The 20,045-nt window shown below is 43.1% G+C and overlaps 1 protein-coding gene across 4 annotated transcripts in view; it reads left to right on the top strand.

Annotated features, from left to right (window-relative positions):
• LOC125458076 (progesterone receptor-like) overlaps window positions 1-20,045 on the top strand; it is a 95,523-nt gene that overhangs the window by 58,965 nt on the left and 16,513 nt on the right. For all 4 annotated transcript variants that reach the window (XM_048542946.2, XM_048542950.2, XM_048542948.2 and 1 more), the window contains exons 5-6: window positions 3,354-3,632; window positions 5,859-6,003. In XM_048542946.2, the coding sequence (XP_048398903.1) occupies window positions 3,354-3,632; window positions 5,859-6,003 (424 nt within the window). The remainder of the gene's footprint in view (window positions 1-3,353; window positions 3,633-5,858; window positions 6,004-20,045) is intronic.

The raw sequence follows: 20,045 nt of genomic DNA on the forward strand, positions 1-20,045 counted from the left end.
AATGTGATGTAGCACATTTTTGTAGGACGAATAAAGGAGCTAATATTTAAAATAGAAAGCTAAACAACAGAGGAATGTAGCAATTAACAGAAAGCTAACATCTACATTCAACAGGTGATGGGGAAGGCAAATGGAACGGTGGCCTTTATTTCAAAGAGAAGTGAGTATAAATGTAGGGAGTTTTCCGAAAACCGTACAAGGCACAAGTCAGACCACAGCTGAAATTCTGAAGTGTTGGACCCCTTATCTGAGGTACAGATGCGCTGACACTGGAGGCAGTCCAGAGAAGGTTCACTAGCTTGATACCAGGTATGGAGAAACTATTATGAGGAAAGGCTGAATAGGCTGGGCTTGTACTGATTGATTGGAATTTAGAAGAATGAGAGGCGATGTTATTGAAACACACAAGATTCTCAAGAGACTTGACACGATAGATGCAAAAAATGTTATTTCTCCTTGTGGGTGAGTCATGGACCAAAAGGCATATTCTCAGAGTAAGGTGTTACCCTTGTAAGACAGATGAGCAAGGACTTCTTTCATCAAAGGATAATAATGAATCTGTGGAATGTTTTACAGTGGAGTGCTGTTGAGGCTGGGTTGATTAGTATACTCAAGGCTGAGATAGACAAATTTTTAATCAGACGGAATCAAGGGTTCGGGGGAAAAGTTGGGAAAGTGGAGTTAAAGCTTATCAAATCCTGGAGGTATTAATGATTTGAGGGGAAAAGAATTAAGTGTGCAGTCTCAAACCCAAGACTCAGGTCATGTTTCATAGGACCATATGTAATTTTTGACACCTCGGCAATCATTATTGGGTACTGGAGACACACTTCTGGTAGAACCTTTACATGATCCAGAAGCAAGAAAGGCAATCCAACAGCAGCCACTGAGCAAGCCAAGTTTCTCAGAATCCAAGTACTAATCACTTGAAACCAGACTTGCCAGTGATGTCTGACACCAGGCTGTGAAAGCATCTCTATGCAGGATACAATCATCACAGGAGATTTCCAGGAGAACAGTGAAATGCTTTGGGGATGTTGTCTGAGATGCCCCAAAAAGGTCAAACATAACAATTGATTCATAGAAGTTAGTGGCAGTGACTGACTAACTTAAATGATTAAAGATCACTTGGAAGACACTGAATACTTAGGAAAACATTATTAAGAATGTGTGCAAAAGTGTATTTGAGGTGTCATATGGGGCATGCAAACCTCTTAGCAATACATTTAACCCAGCCCACCAAACACTGCCTGCCTCTCGCTTGGTAAAGTGTGCAGATCAGCCTTAGCCGTCTGAATCCATCAAATTGGTATGGAAGTAAGTCATCCTCAAGACGCCATTAGTATGTCAGTCAATTACTTCGCTCCTGACAGAGCCAGGATTCAATTTAAAGAATGAAGCAGTATGGAACAAGGCAGAAGTACAGGTATTTTGCCTGCAGCCATAAGGGGAGTGTAGAAGTTGTTGAGGGAATGACATCTAAAAACAGGGTGAAAGGAAACAGACGTATCATTGAACAGGAAGTTGCCAAAAAGAGAATAGGTCATGGCTTGAAAGAACATTTTTGCTCTGTCAAGAATTAAAGATCATTAGGTATAAATTTATTTTTCAGTTGTTGGGACTGAAAGTGTCTCGTCAATTTATATCATGTTAAGCATGAATTCTGGGGTTTGAAGGTAGAACATCAAAAAGGAACAATAGTGCCATCTGTTGCTGTAATTGGTTAATGTGCTTTAATTGCAGCACATCAAGAACATTAATAAAGAAAGTTACTATTATTTGTTTTGGCATAAGAATATTAGTAAAACCTTTGATTCATAGAACAACTTTTATATGCAGGAATTGTACAGTATTCACAACTTTGATACATGAAAACTCACATTTGCAGATATCTCATCATCTTGACGTTTCTTCTACAATTCATTCTCTTCATTCCGTCAATTTCTCACATGATGCTACAGCCATACTATTGACGTTGTGATTGAACCTTTCTCTTCATTAAAGTAGTGCATATGGGGCATGCAAACCTCTAAGCAATGCAGACGCCCAGGTGGTATAGTTGGTAACGTTCATGCCTCTGAGCCAGAAAGCCCAGGCTTGTGTCCCACTCTGCCATGGTGCCACGGACATGGGCAAGTCAACATATATTGGTACGGGTTCACAGCCCAGATACATGGGCAGGCTTCGCAAGAAAATGTTATCCTGCTGTCAAACCACTCTCCAAATCTGAAAAGATTGACTGTTATGAAGAATGATTAACCAGCATTGAAAGCAACCACATCATGTAGTCACAAAGCCGTACAACGTTGAAACAGACCCTTCAATCCAATTTGCCATGCTAACCAGATATCCCAAATTTATCTAGTCCCATTTGCCAGCATTAATAGCTCAAGCCCTGGCAACATCTTTGTAATTTTTTTTTTCCTGAACCCTTTTCAAGTTTCACAGCATCTATAGCAGAGCAGCCAGAATTGGATGCACTATTCGAATAGTGGCCTAACCCATGTCCTGTATAGCCACAGCATGACCTCCCAACTTCTATATCCAATTCACACACCAATAAAGGTACCCGAGACTAATCCACCTTCTTGCGTTTTAAAACGCCCAGCACTGCCACGTCAATAATGTGGATGTTTTTCAAGATGTCACTAGTTATTCCTCCAAGTTCTGTATCTTCCATATCCTTCTCCACAGTAAACACTGGTACAAAATACTTGTTCAGTACTTCTTACCTCCTCCCACCCCGCTCCTGCCTCCACCTCCTGCTGCAGTTCCACATGTGGCCTTGCTGGTCTTTAAGGAGCCCCATTCTCTCCCTAGTTACTGTTTTATCCTTAATGTATCTGTAGAATCCCTTTGGGTTCTAAATAAAAACCAAAAGAACTGTGGTTTCTGTAAATCAGGACCAAAAACAAAGTTGCTGGAGAAGCTCAACAAGTCTGGCAACATCTGTGAAGGAATAAACAGAGTTAATGATTCAGGTTAGTGACCCTTCCTCAGAACTACAGTAATTACGATTTGGATTGAAGGATCTGTTTCCCGCTCGATGATGATATTATGTCTGTCTTGTGTTTTTCATTAAATTTCTACGTTGTTTTTATTTTATTGAAATGAGCATTTGTTATATATGTTACATTAAAAAGCTAATCTTCTGTAAGTTCCTAATTGGCTGTGATCACCCATAACTAATTGCAACAGTAACTTCTTTTTAACCAAGCTTTGGTTTATTACATTGTTTAGTCAGTCTAAAAATGGCCTTTCCTTTGAGATAGCTGAACTGTATTTTAGGTTGTGTTTCTTTAGGATGGAATATTTTTGATCTTTTGTCAATAAATCTATTATATTACTTATAGCTCGGAAGACAAAGAAATTGAACAAGATGAAGGCACCACATACTACCACTTCAGAAACTGCAGTAAAAGTAGCATCACAGGATTCATCTTTAGTTTGTTCTGCAATGCCTACCCTGACTCTTCCCATGGTTTCGATTCTTGAGGTGATTGAGCCAGATCTCTTGTACGCAGGATATGATAGTTCTCTGCCTGACACACCCAATCGACTCCTATCAGGACTGAATAACTTGGGTGGATTACAGATGATCTCAGTTGTGAAATGGGCAAAGTCTCTGCCAGGTAAATGACAAAGGCCTGTCCTCCAAGAACATATTGGGGAAAGGTTTTTAAGTAAATCGTTTTCTTTTTCTTGAGAAAATAAAATTCTCTTTAATTATTTCCCATGCCTCCCTAAGCTGTTAAGTTCTCACATTCTTCTCCACATTTTCATGGGTGTCGATTGCCTTTTTATGAAGATAAGTTTGAAAAATTTTTCAATCATGAGGAACATTTCAAACGAGTTTAACATTGACCTCATTAATTTCAAAATACCCTCCTACAGTAAAAGAAGAGAATTGGGATCAAGAATCCTAGCTTGGAACAGGTGTATGACAATCAAGGAAAATTTCAATAACCAATATGCCTGAGATCTTTCTTAGTACATGCATTTTGGTGTGTATAACTGAAGCTCCTTGTCGGATGCGTCCCTTGTGCCTTTCTACTATTAGTAATGGGTACTGGATAACACCATAAGGTCATACCTTATTTCTTCAGCAAATTCAGAACTATTATTGTGAGAAACCAATTATTTTTACATTAGTGCATTAGAGATCCAGAATTTAAGACACATCATAAATTATATATAACCCAGGCTTGACATTGCATCATGTGCTGTTCTTATTTTTAAAGTTTTGTGCTACCATAAGATTAAATAGAAAGTATACTATTTTCTGACACTTGTATGTCAATTATTCATGGCAAAAAAATCTCCCTTCTCATGTCTGTTCAAAAATTAAGTAATGTACAACATAGAAATATTTTTGTTAATAATGTCATTGCAGTCTTGATTGAAGTAATGATATATGAATGAAAACTGAACAGATGGGAAGACAAAAAGCCATTCAGCATATTTATAGAATCATAGAATCCCTACAATGTGGAAAGAGGCCATTCAGCCCACTGGCCTTCTGAAGAGCCTCCACCCAGAGGTAGCCTCCCACCTAAACCTTGATGCATCACATTTACTATGGCTAATCCACCTAGCCTACATGTCCTTGGTCGCTACAGCCAATTTAGCATGGCCAGTCCTCATAACCTGCCTATCTATGGAAAGAAACTAGATCACCTAGAGGAAACACATGTAGACATGAGAATGTGCAGTCACCACCATGCCTCCCTGCTCGTGGACATACAATGCATCACAGACTCTGGCCAAGCCAGTGTGCTTTCTAAAGAAAACGGTGCAAATTATAATAAAAGAACATCTTGATTTTGTTTTTCTTTTTGCTTGTCATGTTCGAAATTTTTAATAATGGGTTGGAATAAGTACAGTAGCAAGAGATGATCTTGGATTGGTTTGGAAGGTGTAGAAATCAGTAAGCGTGGAAGTAAAAACTAAAAGGGGGAAAATACACTTATAGGAGCATCCTTTTGACCCCTTACAGTAGTAATACGATAGGACAGAGAATAATTTGGGAGACAAACACCAATTCCCATTAACCATGAGTGACTTTAATCTTTGTGTAAATTAGGAAAGTCAGAAGTGGCCATGAGGAAGAATTAATATAGTGTACTCGGGGCAGTTTCTTCGAACAGTATTTGTGGAATCCAGCCATGGATCAAACTATTTTATATCTAGTGGTGTATAAACGAGACAGACTTAATAAATGATTTCAGAGTAAAAGATCCCCTAGGACACTGTGACCGTAATATGATAAAATTTAGCATGCAGTTTGAGAGGGAGGAACTGGCATCAGAAATAATGATACCAAGCTTAAGTAAGAGTATTTTCAATGGAATATGGGCAGAGCTAGCTGGAGTGGACTAGGAAAGGAGTTTAGCAACAAAGTTTTTTTTTGAAGAACAATAATCGATGTTTAAAAAATAGTTCATAGAAGGATTCTCAGCAGCGGATAATCCAACTGCAGTTAATCAGGGAAATTAAGGATGGCGTCAATTTGAACAAATAAAACATAGAATGTAGCAAGGATTGGTGTAACCCAGAATATTGAAAACCCAACAAAAGATAATCAAAAAATTATGTATTTCATACTTAGAATCTTAATGGCTTTGCCTCTAAAGAAATGTAATAGCATTTATGTACAGTAGAAGTGCAGTGAAAGCATTCTCAAAAGGCAGCTTAGGCAATTAATCTATGTGGAGTAATGGTGCTTGAGTGGCCAAGATCATTTCTTACAAAGAGTAAAGGAAAGCATGTTTAAGATGGATAACGCATTGTTATCTTTCAGTCACTTATGTTGGCATCGGAATAGAATCATTCTGATGATCATTAATCTGTTTCTGTAGGGTTCAGATCTTTGCACCTGGATGATCAAATGATGTTACTGCAGTATTCTTGGATGTCTCTAATGGTTTTCAGTCTTGGTTGGCGATCTTATCAACATGTCAATAGCAATATGCTCTTCTTTGCACCAGACCTAATCTTCAATGAGTGAGTATTATATCTCAACTTCATTCAAAAGCCTGTAGAAAACTTTCGCAGTCTCAATTGTGGATACAAGGAAAATCAAAATGGTCACTTACAGCCATGACTTTGAGGGAGAAGAATAAAATTTATTGTTGCTATGCTATAGGGTTTGGGTTAATATACAAAAATATTTATGCTTTTTATGGCACAGGACAAAAATCTGAGTCATTAGTCATTATTATTTATAATAGAGGGTGAGCCATATTAAACCATATTATAAATCATTCAGTAAACTTTGCACACCTCTAGCTGTATTGAACAAAAGTGAGAAGGTACAATTTATACTTTCAATTTAATATAGATGCTTTTAAATAAAAAATGATTATCTTCGGTTTTCCATGGGCACAGAATTTAGTAGTTATTGACCACCTTAGTGCACGATGTACACCCTGTGTACCCCTATATTCAGTAATTTCTGTTTTGAGATATTCTATTTATTCTGCCTATTTCAATTTTTAGATGCAATTTCTGATGCCACAGAACGCACTTTACAGTAAAAACATGAGAATTGGAAGTTGTTTTTAAGAAAAAGTGTAGGTTATGCATTAATCTAAAGTTGTTTTGAAAGAATGGAATTGGGTGAATATAAAAGTGATTTCAGAGACAGCAAAAACATCATCTTGCAAGGAACTACAAAGCTGTAGCTTTCAATTCCAGATCTGTTGGTTGAGGTAAAAATTGCATCAGCGTATAATATTGGATCAGGTGGTTAGTGGCATGATGACTCAGTGGTTAGCACTGCTGCTTCACAGCACAAGGGACCTGGGTTCGCTTTCACTCTTGAATGACTGCCTGTTTAGTGTTTGCACCCTTTTCCTATGGACTTTGTCCAGGTGCTCTGGTTTCGTCCCACAATCCAAAGATGTGCAGGCTAGGTCGATTGCTGATAGTGTCCAGGGATGGGCAGGCTAAGTAGACTAGCAATTGTAAATGCAGGGTTACTGGGTTAGGCTACAAAGGTGGGTCAGGGTGGGATGTTGTAGACTCAATGGGCTGAATGGCCTGGTTCCATGCAGTAGGAATTCTATGACTGAGGGAAAAGTGTTAAAAGTATTGTTGGGAATATAGTGGGAAAATGCCCAATTAAATGTTTGTGACTGAATGGTCTCATATCCAAGTAACATTTGAAGTATTTCTGTTTTCCAAAATGAACTTCAATTTGACAAAAGTTGTGGTCACTGTTCTCTCATTTCTTCTTACCTGTCTCTGGTACTGTTGGTCCCTAATTACTCACATTGACATGATTATGATATTAAACAACATTGTTAACAAAATTTCATTAATTATTTGGCACATACTTTTCTGATTTGATTTTTTGAGTGTGCCAGATGAAGATATGACAGTAAGGGAGCATCTTAAAAATAGTGACATGATTTCATTAAATGTAACATTAGGGTAAAGGGAGAGATGGATACTACACAGAAAAAAGGCCCTTTGGCCCATTTTGTGTCCGTGCCAGTCAAAATCAGCTACCTAATTCCTTTTTTAGCATTTGGCCCAAAGTGTTGGCATTGCAAATGCACATCTAAATCCTTCTTAAATATTATGAGAGTTGTTGCTTCTACCACCCTAACAGATAGTGATTTTCAGATTCCAACTACCGTCTGGTTGAAAGGGTTTTTCGTCACCTCAATTCTGAGGAAGAGCCACTTGACCTGAAACATCAACTCTGCTTTCTATCCACAGATGCTGCCAGACCTGTTGAGCTTCTCCAGCAATTTCTGTTTTTGTCTCTGATTTACAGTAGCCACGGTTCTTTTGGGTTTTTTTCCCTGTAAACCTTTGTCCCCTTGATCATTGATCTTTCTATTCAAGGAGAAAAGTTTCTTGCGGTCTATCCTGTCTATGTACCTCATAGTTTTGTACATCCTAATCATATCCCCTGTCAATCTCCCAGCTCGAAGGAAAACAACTCCAGTCTGTCCGATCTCTCAGCATAACTGGAACTCTCCAGCTCAAACAATTTTTTTGTGTTCATTCACTCATGCGATGTGGGTATTGTTGGCTGCCCAGCATTTATTGCCTATCCCTAGCAGTGTCTGAGAAGTTGGTGGTAAGCTGCCTCCTTTGGCCACGTGCTGAAGATTGACCACAATACTCTTGGGGAGAGAATTCCATGATTTTGACACAGCAACAGTGAAGGAATCTTGATATATTTCCAAGTCAGCATGCTGGTAAATCTCCTCTGCATTTTCTTTGGTGGTATCACATCCCTCCAATAATATGGTGTGCAGTACTGCAATCAGTACTGTAGCTGTGGACTAACATTTTATACATTTCCAGCATAACCTCCCTGCTCTTAAACTCTGTGCCTTGACTACTAAAGGCAAATATACAATGTGCTGCATTGACCACTTTATGCACCTGCCCTTATACCTTTAATGGACTGGTGGACTTGCACATCAAGGTCCCTCTAGTCCTCCATGTTTCCCAAGGACCTACTGTTCATCAAGCACTCCCTTGCTTTGTTTGTCCTGCCCAAGTGCATCACCTCGTTCGAATTGAATTCCATTTGACTTTGATTGGCCAACTGACCAGCCTCTCTCTCTTTCCCTTATAGTCTAAAGCTATCCTCCTGACTATTTGTCAAACCACCAATTTTTGTATTGTCTACGAACTTACTGATCAGTACTTCTACATTCAAACCTAAATCGTTTATATAAACCACAACTGGTAAGAGCCACAATACTGACTCTGTGGGACTCTCAAACTTCCAGTGGGTAAAACTCCCCCCAGCTGTCATCCGCTGCTGCCTGCCACTCCGCCAGTTTTGGATCCAATTTGCTAAATTTCCTTGCATTCCTTCGGCTGTTATCTTTTCAATTGGGCCTCTATGCAAAACGTTGCTAAAGTTGATATAGACTACATCAAAACATTGCTCTCATTTACACACATGGTCACCTCCGAAAAGTTCAACCAAGTTGGTCAGTCATGATCTCCCTTCAGCAAATCCATGCTAACTGCCCTTGATTAAATCCTGACTCTCCAAATGCAGATTAACTCTGTCCCTCAGAATTGTTTCCAATAGTTTTCACCACCACCTAGATTGAAGTGTTTGTTCTGTACTTACCTGGTTTATCCCTTGCTCCTTTCTTGAATAACAATACCATGTGAATGTCCACCAGTCTTCTGGCAACTCTCCTGTGGTGAGAGAAGAATTGAAAATTTTGCCAAGTACTGCTATTTCCTCCCTTGCCTTACTCAACAACCAACTTCCCACTGAATTTTTAAATTTAAATAAGAAAAGCTTTTAATGGGATGAGAAATAGGATGAACTGAAGCAAGCTGGACTGAACTGTTAGTGGATAAATCTACTAACAGTGGTAACTGTTCAAAAAATATTGATGTGATAAACCAATGTATACCTATTAAAGAAATTGACTCAGGTGCAATTAAGCTATTTTGGTCAACTTGTATTAGATAAAATAATAAGCTAATGGAAAAGTTTATGTAATGCAAGGAGAAATATTATAAGTAATTGGGAATAATTTTCAGACAAGTGTCTGTATTATCTCAAAGAAATTGTTTGTAACTGGAATATAGTTGATCATGATACCGAAGTCTTTTTTTTTATTACACAATGCTATTGTTCTCTAAATGCTTTAAAATAGCTGGAAACTTTATCCTTATTCAGGAAGGTTGACATTTCCTGGGTGTGTCAGGGGAGTAAGTTGGTGATGCTTGAACTAATTTTACACAACTAGAAGGAGGTGAGATCTTTGTTACATTAACGTGGACTGAATTTGAAGATAAACTGCAAAAGGAGTACGCTACCCAATTCCCTTAAGATGTAACACTCAAACCACTTATGTGCAAAATATAGAAATGTACTTGGTATTTTGGGGCTATTTTGAAACTTTGAAATTGAAAGTATATTTGCCTATAATTTGTACAGTTGAAAAAAGAACTAAATTTTATGATGTGTATGTTGATGTGATGAATATAAATAATCTCCAACAAATATATGCTTCAGTACAAACTTTGTACTTTCACTATTTGTAAATCATTTATACTGCAGGTCCTGAACTCTGATCAGCTTTGTCTTTAAAAGATTTCCACATCAGGAGTTGATTTACTCTCCAACAGCTAGCCCAATGTAATTTCTCCAGCTTTGACTTGATACTGTTGTAATCAATCCTGCTCCAATTTAGTATTTTCACCCAAGGCCCAGTCTTCATCTTATCCATAACTGTCTTTAAACTTAGAGTTATAAGTACTGTTCTCAAAATGCTCCCCCACTGAAACTTCGATCATCTGTCCATGCTCATTACCCAATGTAAGGTCTAATAAAGTCCCTTCCCAAGTAAGACTATCTACATATTGTTTCAAGAAATCCTGTTGGATGCAACTAACAAATGCTGTCCAATCAAAGCCCCCGACAGTATAGGAAGTTAAAAATCACCCCTCAAGTTCTGCCCAATGCCGATGCAACTCCACCCACTGCCAGTACTGATGCAACTTCGGCCACAGCTGATACTAACGTTGCTCTGCTCGCCGCCTCCACAGCCAGCAGCCCCAAAGGAGACAGCAACACCGAGCCCTGCCACGTCTTCAACCCCCCCAGGCCTCCCCCATACTGAGCAAGTGACATTTCCGAGTAAGAGAGTGAATCTGAAGTCATGCTGCCGGGGAGGCTCCCCTTCCTCCTGGACACCACCCTAAGGCCTCCTACCCTCCCTCGACCTCTTCATCTCCCACTGCTGTCAAGACATTAATCTCCTCAACCTTTCCACCTCTCTCACCTACTCCAACCTCTTCCCCCGCAGAACGTGCAGCCCTCCACTCCAATCCCAACCTCACCATAAAAGCCGTGAACAAGGGAGGTACAGTTGTAGTATGGCTCATTGACCTCTACATCGCTGAGGCCAGGTGCTAACTCTTCACCACCACCAACCGACCCCACCCCCGAGCACCAAACCATCCACATCCTCACCACTTCAGGTGACCTCCCACCCACAGCCTCCAACCTCATTGTTCCCCAACCCTGTACCGCCCACTCCTGTCTCCTCCCCAAAATTCACAAGCCAAACTGCCCTAGTCGACCCATTGTCTCTGCCTGCTTCTGCCCCACTGAACTTATCTCCACCTATCTGGACTCCATTTTCTCCCCCTGGGTCCAGGAACTCCTTACCTACGTCTGTGACACCACCCATGCCCTCCACCTCCTCTAGAACTTCCAATTCCCCGCTCCCCAACACTTCATCTTTACCATGGACGCCCAGCCCCTATACACCTGCATTCCTAATACAGATGGCCTAAAGACCCTCTGCTTCTTCGTGTCCTGTAGGCCTGACCAGTCCCCCTCCACTGACACCCTCATCTGCTTAGCCGAACTCGTCCCCGCCCTCAACAACTTCTCTTTCAAGTCCTCCCACTTCCTACAGACAAAGGGGGTGGCCATGGGCACCCGCATGGGCCCAAGCTACGCCTGCCTCTTTGTAGGTTATGTGGAACAATCCGTCTTCCGTACCTACACTGGCCCTAAACCGCACCTCTTCCTCTGTTACATTGACTGTATCGGCACCGCCTCGTGCACTGAGGTGCTCAAACAGTTCATCTACTTCACCCACACCTTCCAGCCCAACCTTAAGTTCACCTGGACCATCTCTAATACCTCTCTGTCCTCCCAGGACCTCTCTCTGTCTCCATCTCAGGCAACCACTTAGAAACCAATATCCATTTCAAGCCCACCGACTCCCACAGCCACCTAGAATACACCACCTCCCACCTATCTTCCTGCAAAAATGCCATTCCCTATTCCCAATTCCTTTGCCACCACTGCATCTACAGAGAACATAGAACATTACAGCACAGTACAGGCCCTTCGGCCCTCGATGTTGTGCCGACCTGTCATACCAATCTCAAGTCCATCTAACCTACACTATTCCATGCACGTTCATATGCTTGTCCAATGACGACTTAAATATACCTAAAGTTGGCGAATCTACTACCGTTGCAGGCAAAGCATTCCATTCCCTTAGTACCCTCTGAGTAAAGAAACTACCTCTGACGTCTGTCCTATATCTTTCACCCCTCAATTTAAAGCTATGCCCCCTCGTGCTCGCCGCCACCATCCTAAGAAAAAGGCTCTCCCTATCCACCCTATCTAACCCTCTGATTATTTTATATGTTTCAATTAAGTCATCTCTCAACCTTCTCTCTAATGAAAACAGCCTCAAGTCCCTCAGCCTTTCCTCGTAAGACCTTCCCTCCATACCAGGCAACATCCTAGTAAATCTCCCCTGCACCCTTTCCAAAGCTTCCACATCCTTCTTATAATGCGGTGACCAGAACTGTACACAATACTCCAAGTGCGGCCGCACCGGAGTTTTGTACAGCTTCACCATAACCTCTTGGTTCTGGAACTCAATCCCTCTATTAATAAAAACTAAAACACTGTACGCCTTCTTAACAGCCCTGTCAACCTGGTTGGCAACTTTCAAGGATCTGTGTACATGGACACAGACATCTCTCTGCTCATCTACACTGCTAAGAATCTTACCATTAGCCCTGTACTTTGCCTTCCAGTTACTCCTACCAAAGTGCATCACCTCACACTTGTCTGCATTAAACTCCATTTGCCACCTCTCAGCCCAGCTCTGCAGCTTATCTATGTCTCTCTGCAACCTACAGCATCCTTCATCACTATCCACAACTCCACCGGCCTTAGTGTCATCTGCAAATTTACTAACCCATCCATCTATGCCCTCATCGATGTCATTTTTATAAATGACCAACAGCAGTGGACCCAACACTGACCCTTGCGGTACACCACTAGTAACTGGTCTTCAGGATGAACGTTTCCCATCAACTACCACCCTCTGTCTTCTTTCAGCAAGCCAATTTCCAATCCAAACTGCTATATCTCCCACAATCCCATTCCTCCGCATTTTGTATAATAGCCTACTGTGGGGAACCTTATCGAACGCATTGCTGAAATCCATATACACCACGTCCTTGGGCCTCTACTGTTTGTAATTTTTATTAATGACTTGGATGAGGGGATTGAAGGATGGGTCAGCAGGTTTGCAGATGACACGAAGGTTGGAGGTGTCGTTGACAGTATAGAGGGCTGTTGTAGGGACATTGACAGGATGCAGAGATGGGCTGAGAGGTGGTAGATAGAGTTCAACCTGGATGAATGCGAGGTGATGCATTTAGGAAGGTCGAATTTGAAAGCTGAGTACAGGATTAAGGATAGGATTCTTGGCAGTGTGGAGGAACAGAGGGATCTTGGTGTGCAGATACATAGATCCCTTAAAATGGCCACCCAAGTGGACAGGGTTGTTAAGAAAGCATATGGTGTTTTGGCTTTCATTAGCAGGGGGATTGAGTTTAAGAGTCGTGAGATCTTGTTGCAGCTCTATAAAACTTTGGTTAGACTGCACTTGGAATACTGCATCCAGTTCTGGTCGCCCTATTATCGGAAAGATGTGGATGCTTTGGAAAGGGTTCAGAGGAGGCTTACCAGGATGCTGCCTGGACTGGAGGGCTTATCTTATGAAGAGAGGTTGACTGAGCTCGGACTTTTTTCATTGGAGAAAAGGAGGAGGAGAGGGGACCTAATTGAGGTATACAAGATAATGAGAGGCATAGATAGAGTTGATAGCCAGAGACTATTTCCCAGGGCAGAAATGGCTAACACGAGGGGTCATAGTTTTAAGCTGGTTGGAGGAAAGTATAGAGGGGATGTCAGAGGCGGGTTCTTAACACAGAGAGTTGAGAGCATGGAATGCGTTGCCAGCAGCAGTTGTGGAAGCAAGGTCATTGGGGAAATTTAAGAGACTGCTGGACATGCGTATAGTCACACAAATTTGAGGGTGCATACATGAGGATCAATGGTCGGCACAACATTGTGGGCTGAAGGGCCTGTTCTGTGCTGTCCTGTTCTATGTTCTATGTTCTATGTTCTATCAACCAGTTTACTCTCATCTACCTGGTTGGTCACCTTCTCAAAGAACTCAATAAGGTTTGTGAGGCACGACCTTCCCTTCACAAAACCGTGCTGACTATCCCTAATCAATTTATTCTTTTCTAGATGATTATAAATCCTATTCCTTATAACCTTTCCCAACACTTTACCAACAACTGAGGTAAGGCTGACTGGTCTATAATTACCAGGGTTGTCTCTACTCCCCATCTTGAACAGGGGAACCACATTTGCTATCCTCCAGTCATCTGGCACTATTCCCGTAGACAATGACGAGTTGATCGGCAATCTCCTCCCTGGCTTCCCAGAGGATCTGAGGATAAATCCCATCCGGCCCAGGGGACATATCTATCTTCACCCTCTGAAGGATTTCTAATACCTCTTCCTTGTGAACCTCAATCCCACCTAGTCTGGTAGCCTATATCTCAGTATTCTCCTCGACAACATTGTCGTTTTCTAGAGTGAATACTGTTGAAAAATATTCATTTAGTGCTTCCCCTATCTCATGTGTCTCCACACGCAACTTACCACTACTATCCTTGATTGGGCCTAATCTTACTTTCGTCATTCTTTTATTCCTTAAATACCTATAGAAAGCCTTAGGGTTTACCCTGATCCTATCCGCCAACAACTTCTCATGTCTCCTCCTGGCTCTCCTGAGCTCTCTTTAGGTCTTTCCGGGCTACCTCGTAGCCCTCAAGTGCTCTAACTGAGCCTTCACATCTCATCCTAACATAAGCCGCCTTATTCCTCTTGACCAGAGACTCCACCTCCTTCGTGAACCACTGCTCCCGCACTCTACAGCTTCCTCCCTGCCTGACAGGTACATATTTATCTAGGACACACAGGAGCTTTTCCTTGAACAAGCTCCACATTTCTAATGTGCCCATCCCCTGCAGTTTCCTTCCCCATCCTATGCTCCCTAAATCTTGCCTAATCTCATCGTAATTGCCTTCCCCCCAGCTATAACTCTTGCCCAGTGGTATACACCTATCCCTTTCCATCACTAAAGTAAACATAACAGAATTGTGATTGCTAACACCAAAGTGCTCACCTACTTCCAAATCTAACACCTGGCCAGGCTCATTACCCAGTACCAAATCTAATGTGGCTTCGCCCCTTGTTGGCCTATCTACATACTGTGTCAGGAAGCCCTCCTGCACACACTGTACAAAAACTGACCCATCTATAGTACTCAAACTATAGTGTTCCCAGTCAATATCTGGAAAGTTGAAGTCCCCCATGACAACTACCCTGTCTCTCTCACTCCTATCGAGAATCATCTTTGCTATCATTTCCTCTACATCTCTGGAACTATTCGGCGGCCTATAGAAAACTCCCAACAGGGTGACCTCTCCTTTCCTGTTTCTAACCTTAGCCCATACTACCTCAATTGACGAGTCCCCAAACATCCTTTCTGCAACTGTAATACTGTCCTTGACCAACAATGCCACACCTCCGCCCCTTTTACCATCTTCTCTGTTCTTACTGAAACATCTAAATCCCGGAACCTGCAACAACCATTCCTGTCCCTGCTCTAGCCATGTCTCCGAAATGGCCACAACATCTAAGTCCCAGGTACGAACTCATGCTGCAAGTTCACCCACCTTATTCCGAATGCTCCTGGCATTGAAGTAGACACACTTCAATCCAACTTCTTGCTTGCCGGTGCCATCTTGCTTCCCTGAAACTTTATTTCGGACCACCCTACTCAACCTTTTCTATAGTCGAACTACAATTTTGGTGCCCATCCCCCTGCTGAATTAGTTTAAACCCAACCAAAGAGCCTTAGCAAATTTCCCCCCAGGATATCAGTACCCCTCTGGTTCAGGTGAAGACCATCTTACTTGTAGAGGTCCAACCTACCCCAGAAAGAGCCCCAATTATCCAAGAATCCAAAACCCTCCCTCCTGCACCATCCCTGTAGCCACGTGTTCAACTCCTCTCTCTCCCTATTCCTCGCCTCACTAGCACGTGGCACGGGCAACAACCCAGAGACGACAACTCTGTTCGTCCTAGCTCTCAGCTTCCATCCTAGCTCCCTGAATTTCTGCCTTAAATCCCCGTCTCTGTTCCTACCTATGTTGTTGGTGCCAATGTGGACCACGACTTGGGGTTGCTCCCCCTCCCCCTTAAGGATTCCAAAAACACGATCAGAGACATCACGCACCCTGGCACCTGGGAGGCAACACGCCGACCGTGAGTCTCTCTCGTCCCCACAGAACCTCTTATCTGTCCTCCTAACTATGGAGTCCCCAATGACTAATGCTCTCCTCCTCTTCCCCCTTCCCTGCTGAGCAGCAGGGACAGACTCTATGCCAGAGACCTGTGCCCCACTGCTTCCCCCTGGTAAGTCATCCCCCCCAACTGTATCCGAAACTGTATACTTATTGTTGAGGGGAATGGTCACTGGGGATCCCTGTACTGCCTGCCGGTTCCCTTTCCGTCCCCTGACCATAACCCATCTGCCTTTTTCCTGTACTTGAGGAGTGACTACCTCCCTGTAACGCCTCTCAAAAACCCCCTCTGCCTCCCAAATGATCCGAAGTTCATCCAGCTCCAGCTCCAGTTCCCTAGCGCGGTTTTCGAGGAGCTGGAGTTGGGTGCACTTCCCGCAGATGTAGTCAGCAGGGACACTAGTGGTGATCCTTACCTCCCACATTCTGCAGGAGGAACATTCAACTGCCCTGACCTCCGTTCCCATTATTCTAAATTCCCAAGGCTTAAAAAATAAAGAATAAAAAATAAACTTGTTACCTTACCAATCAGGCACACAGAACCTTTTGTTTTGGTTAGAGGAGGAGGATGGGTGGGAGACACTACCCGAGTAGTGTTTCGGGTAACGCAGCCACACCAATATATTACCTCACTCACCCACCAGTCCTGTGTCGGCTCCTGCTCAGCGTACCTCTGCCTATTCACAAGGTAAGCTTTTTAAAGATTCAAAAAACCATGACTGACTGACTTCCCGACAGGCTCCTGCTCCAAGCTCCCTCTCGCGCTGCTGCTGCAACCAGAAATGGAAGGCACCGGCACTCGAGGTAAGCTTTTTAAAGATTCAAAAACAGTGACTCACCGGCTTCCCGACAGGCTCCTGCTCCAAGCTCCCGCTCGCGCTGCTGCTGCAACCAGGATGAGTCATTCCACTTCCGCATATCTCAGATGTCCTTGTTTTTCAAGGACCACAACTCACCCCACCCTCACTGCTCAAAAATACCCTCGGCTGTGTCTCCCACATTTCCCACAACTCATCCCTCACACCCCCTCCCTGCAATAACAACCAAAACAGAATCCTCCTCATCCTCACGTACCACCCCACCAACCTCTGGATCCAATGCATCAACCTTCAACACTTCCGCAAAATGCATTCTGACCCCCACCACCAAGGACGTTTTTCCCTCCTCGCCCTTATCTGCTTTCCGGAGGGACCAGTCTGTCCGTGACTCCCTTGTCCGGTCTACACTCCCCTCCAGCCCCACTTCACCTGGCACTTTTCCCTGCAACCGCAGGAAGTGCTACACCTGCCCCTCACCCCCATCCCAGGCCCCAAGAAGACCTGCACATCTGCTAATGTGGTATACTGCATCCGCTGTTCCCGTTGTGGCCCCCTCTACATTGGGGAAACCAAGTGGAGGCTCGGGGACCACTTTGCAAAACACCTATGCTCGGTTCACGCTAAGCAACTGCACCTCCCAGTCATGAACCATTTCAACTCCCTTCCCATTCCACATACGACATGCCCATCCTGGGCCTCCTGCAGTGCCACAGCTATGCTACCTGAAGGTTGCAGGAACAGCAACTCACATTCCGCTTGGGAACCCTGTAGCCCAATGGTCTCAATGTGGACTTCACAAGCTTCAAAATCTCCCCTCCCCCTACTGCATCCCAAGACCAGCCCAGCTCGTCCTCCTTCCTACCACCTATTCCGTCCTCCCACCTCATGCCCCACCCCCATCTCCTACCTACTAGCCTCATCCCGCCCCTTCACCTGTCCGTCTTCCCTGGACTGACCTACCTCCTTAGTTTTACTGGCTCCATCCCAGCCTCCTTGACCAGTCTGTCTCCTTTCCACCTATCTTCTCCTCTATCCATCTTCGATCTGCCTCTCCCCCGTCCCTATTTATTTCAGATCCCCCTTTCCCCTCCCCCATTTCTGAAGAAGGATCTAGGCCCAAAACGTCAGCCTTCCTGCTCCTCTGATGCTGCTTGGCCTGCTGTATTCATACAGCTCTACACCTTATTATCTCAGATTCTCCAGCATCTGCTATTCCTACTATCTCTTACAACAAGTGTTGTTTTTACATCTTTCCATTATTTGCTTACGTTTCTGTTCCTCAATTTCCTGCTGGCTATTGGAAGGCTGAAAATATAACCCAATCATAGTGATTGCACCTTTCTTGTTCCTATATTATACCCACATAGTGTTGCTAGATAAGCTCTGTAAGATGCCCTGTCTTCGTATTGCTGTGACATTCTCCTGAATCAGCAACGCAACTTTTATATCCCTCTATCTTGTGTGAAACATCTAAACCTTGGAACTTTGAATTGCCAGTCAATCTCAACCAAATTTCTGTCGTGGCTGTCCCGTTGTAATCTCAGGTATTCACCTAGGCTCTGAGTTCATGTGCCTTAACTGTTGCATTCCTTGCATTAAAATAAATACACTTGAGACCGCTAGTCCTGCCATGTTCATTAATCTGGCCTTGCCTGTTCTTATTCTTAGATTTATTTGGCTTAACCCTGTCTTGTCTTAAGTCATTCCACATGCTGACCTACAGCTCTGGTTCCCAACCCCCTGCCAAAATAATTTAAACCTTCCAAGTGCGCTAGCCGCCTCGCAAGGATATTGGAGCCTTTTCAGTTTATGTGCGACCCGACATCCTTGAACAGGTCCCATCTGCCCTGGAGATCCCAATGATCCCAGATATCCAAAAGCCCCCCCTCCTACACCAGTTGTTTAGTCATGTGTTCATTGATATTACCTTTGTCCTTCTGGCCTCACTAGCACATGGCATAGATTAGTTATCCTGAAATTGCAACCCCTCAGGGCCTCATTTTCAATTTCCTACCTAACTCTCAATTTTTTTTTGCAGGACTCTCCTCTCTTTCTGCTGATGTCATAGTACCAATATGGACCACGATCTTTTGGCTCCTCACCCTCCCCTTACCGAATATCCTGTGCTTGCTCAGAGATGCCTCCCTGGCGCCAGGGTCAAGGACAACACCTTCCTGGTGTCTTCTCGCAACCACAGAAATGCTTAAATGTGCCCTTGAATATTGAATCCTCTGCCACTACTGCTCACTTACACTTTGACCCTCCCTTCTGTACAACAGAGCCAACTAGTACCACTGATCACAGGCTACTGCTGTTGCTTCCCCTGAGAGGCAAACCCACAACCACCTTTCCCAACCGCATAACAGTATTCAAAATGGTATATCTGAAAGGTGAATTGCCACGGGGGCTCCTGTACTGCCAGCCCTTGCTTGTGTTCCTTGCACTCACTCAACACTTTTTCTATTTGTGTAGCCCTTATTTATAGTGTGACCAGCTTACTAAATATGCTGCCAATAATGTTCTTAGCCCATGGATGTTACGTAGGGAGTCTTCCTATAGCAGTCCATGTGGCAAATCAGGAGCTGCAGCTGAACACGCTTCCTGCATACTTGGTCACTGTGGACACTGGAAGTTTCCCCGATTTCCTAACATTTTTGCAAAAGGAGCATTCCACATGGCTAAGTTCTCCTGCCAGTGAAATAGTTGATAAGTTGGTTTTAATTTTCCAAAACTTAATAGATTCAGGGAAGGTTCCTTTAGATTGGAAAATAGTTAATGTAACTTTTTTTATCCAAAAAGCCAAAGGCAGAAAATGGGAAACTGCAGGCCAGTTGGCTTAACATCTGCCACAGGGAAGTTGTTAGCTGTTATCAAAGACATTATATTAGGGTGTTTAGAAAAATTCAAGGTCAGAGCCAAAATGGTTTTGAAAAAGGGAAATCATATTTAACTAATTTATTGGAGCTCTTTGAAGATGTAATTTATGCTATTGTTAATGGAGAACTAGTTAAAGTATTTTGT

Source organism: Stegostoma tigrinum, chromosome 13 (assembly GCF_030684315.1).
Source record: "Stegostoma tigrinum isolate sSteTig4 chromosome 13, sSteTig4.hap1, whole genome shotgun sequence".
NCBI classification, from domain to species: Eukaryota; Metazoa; Chordata; class Chondrichthyes; order Orectolobiformes; family Stegostomatidae; genus Stegostoma; species Stegostoma tigrinum.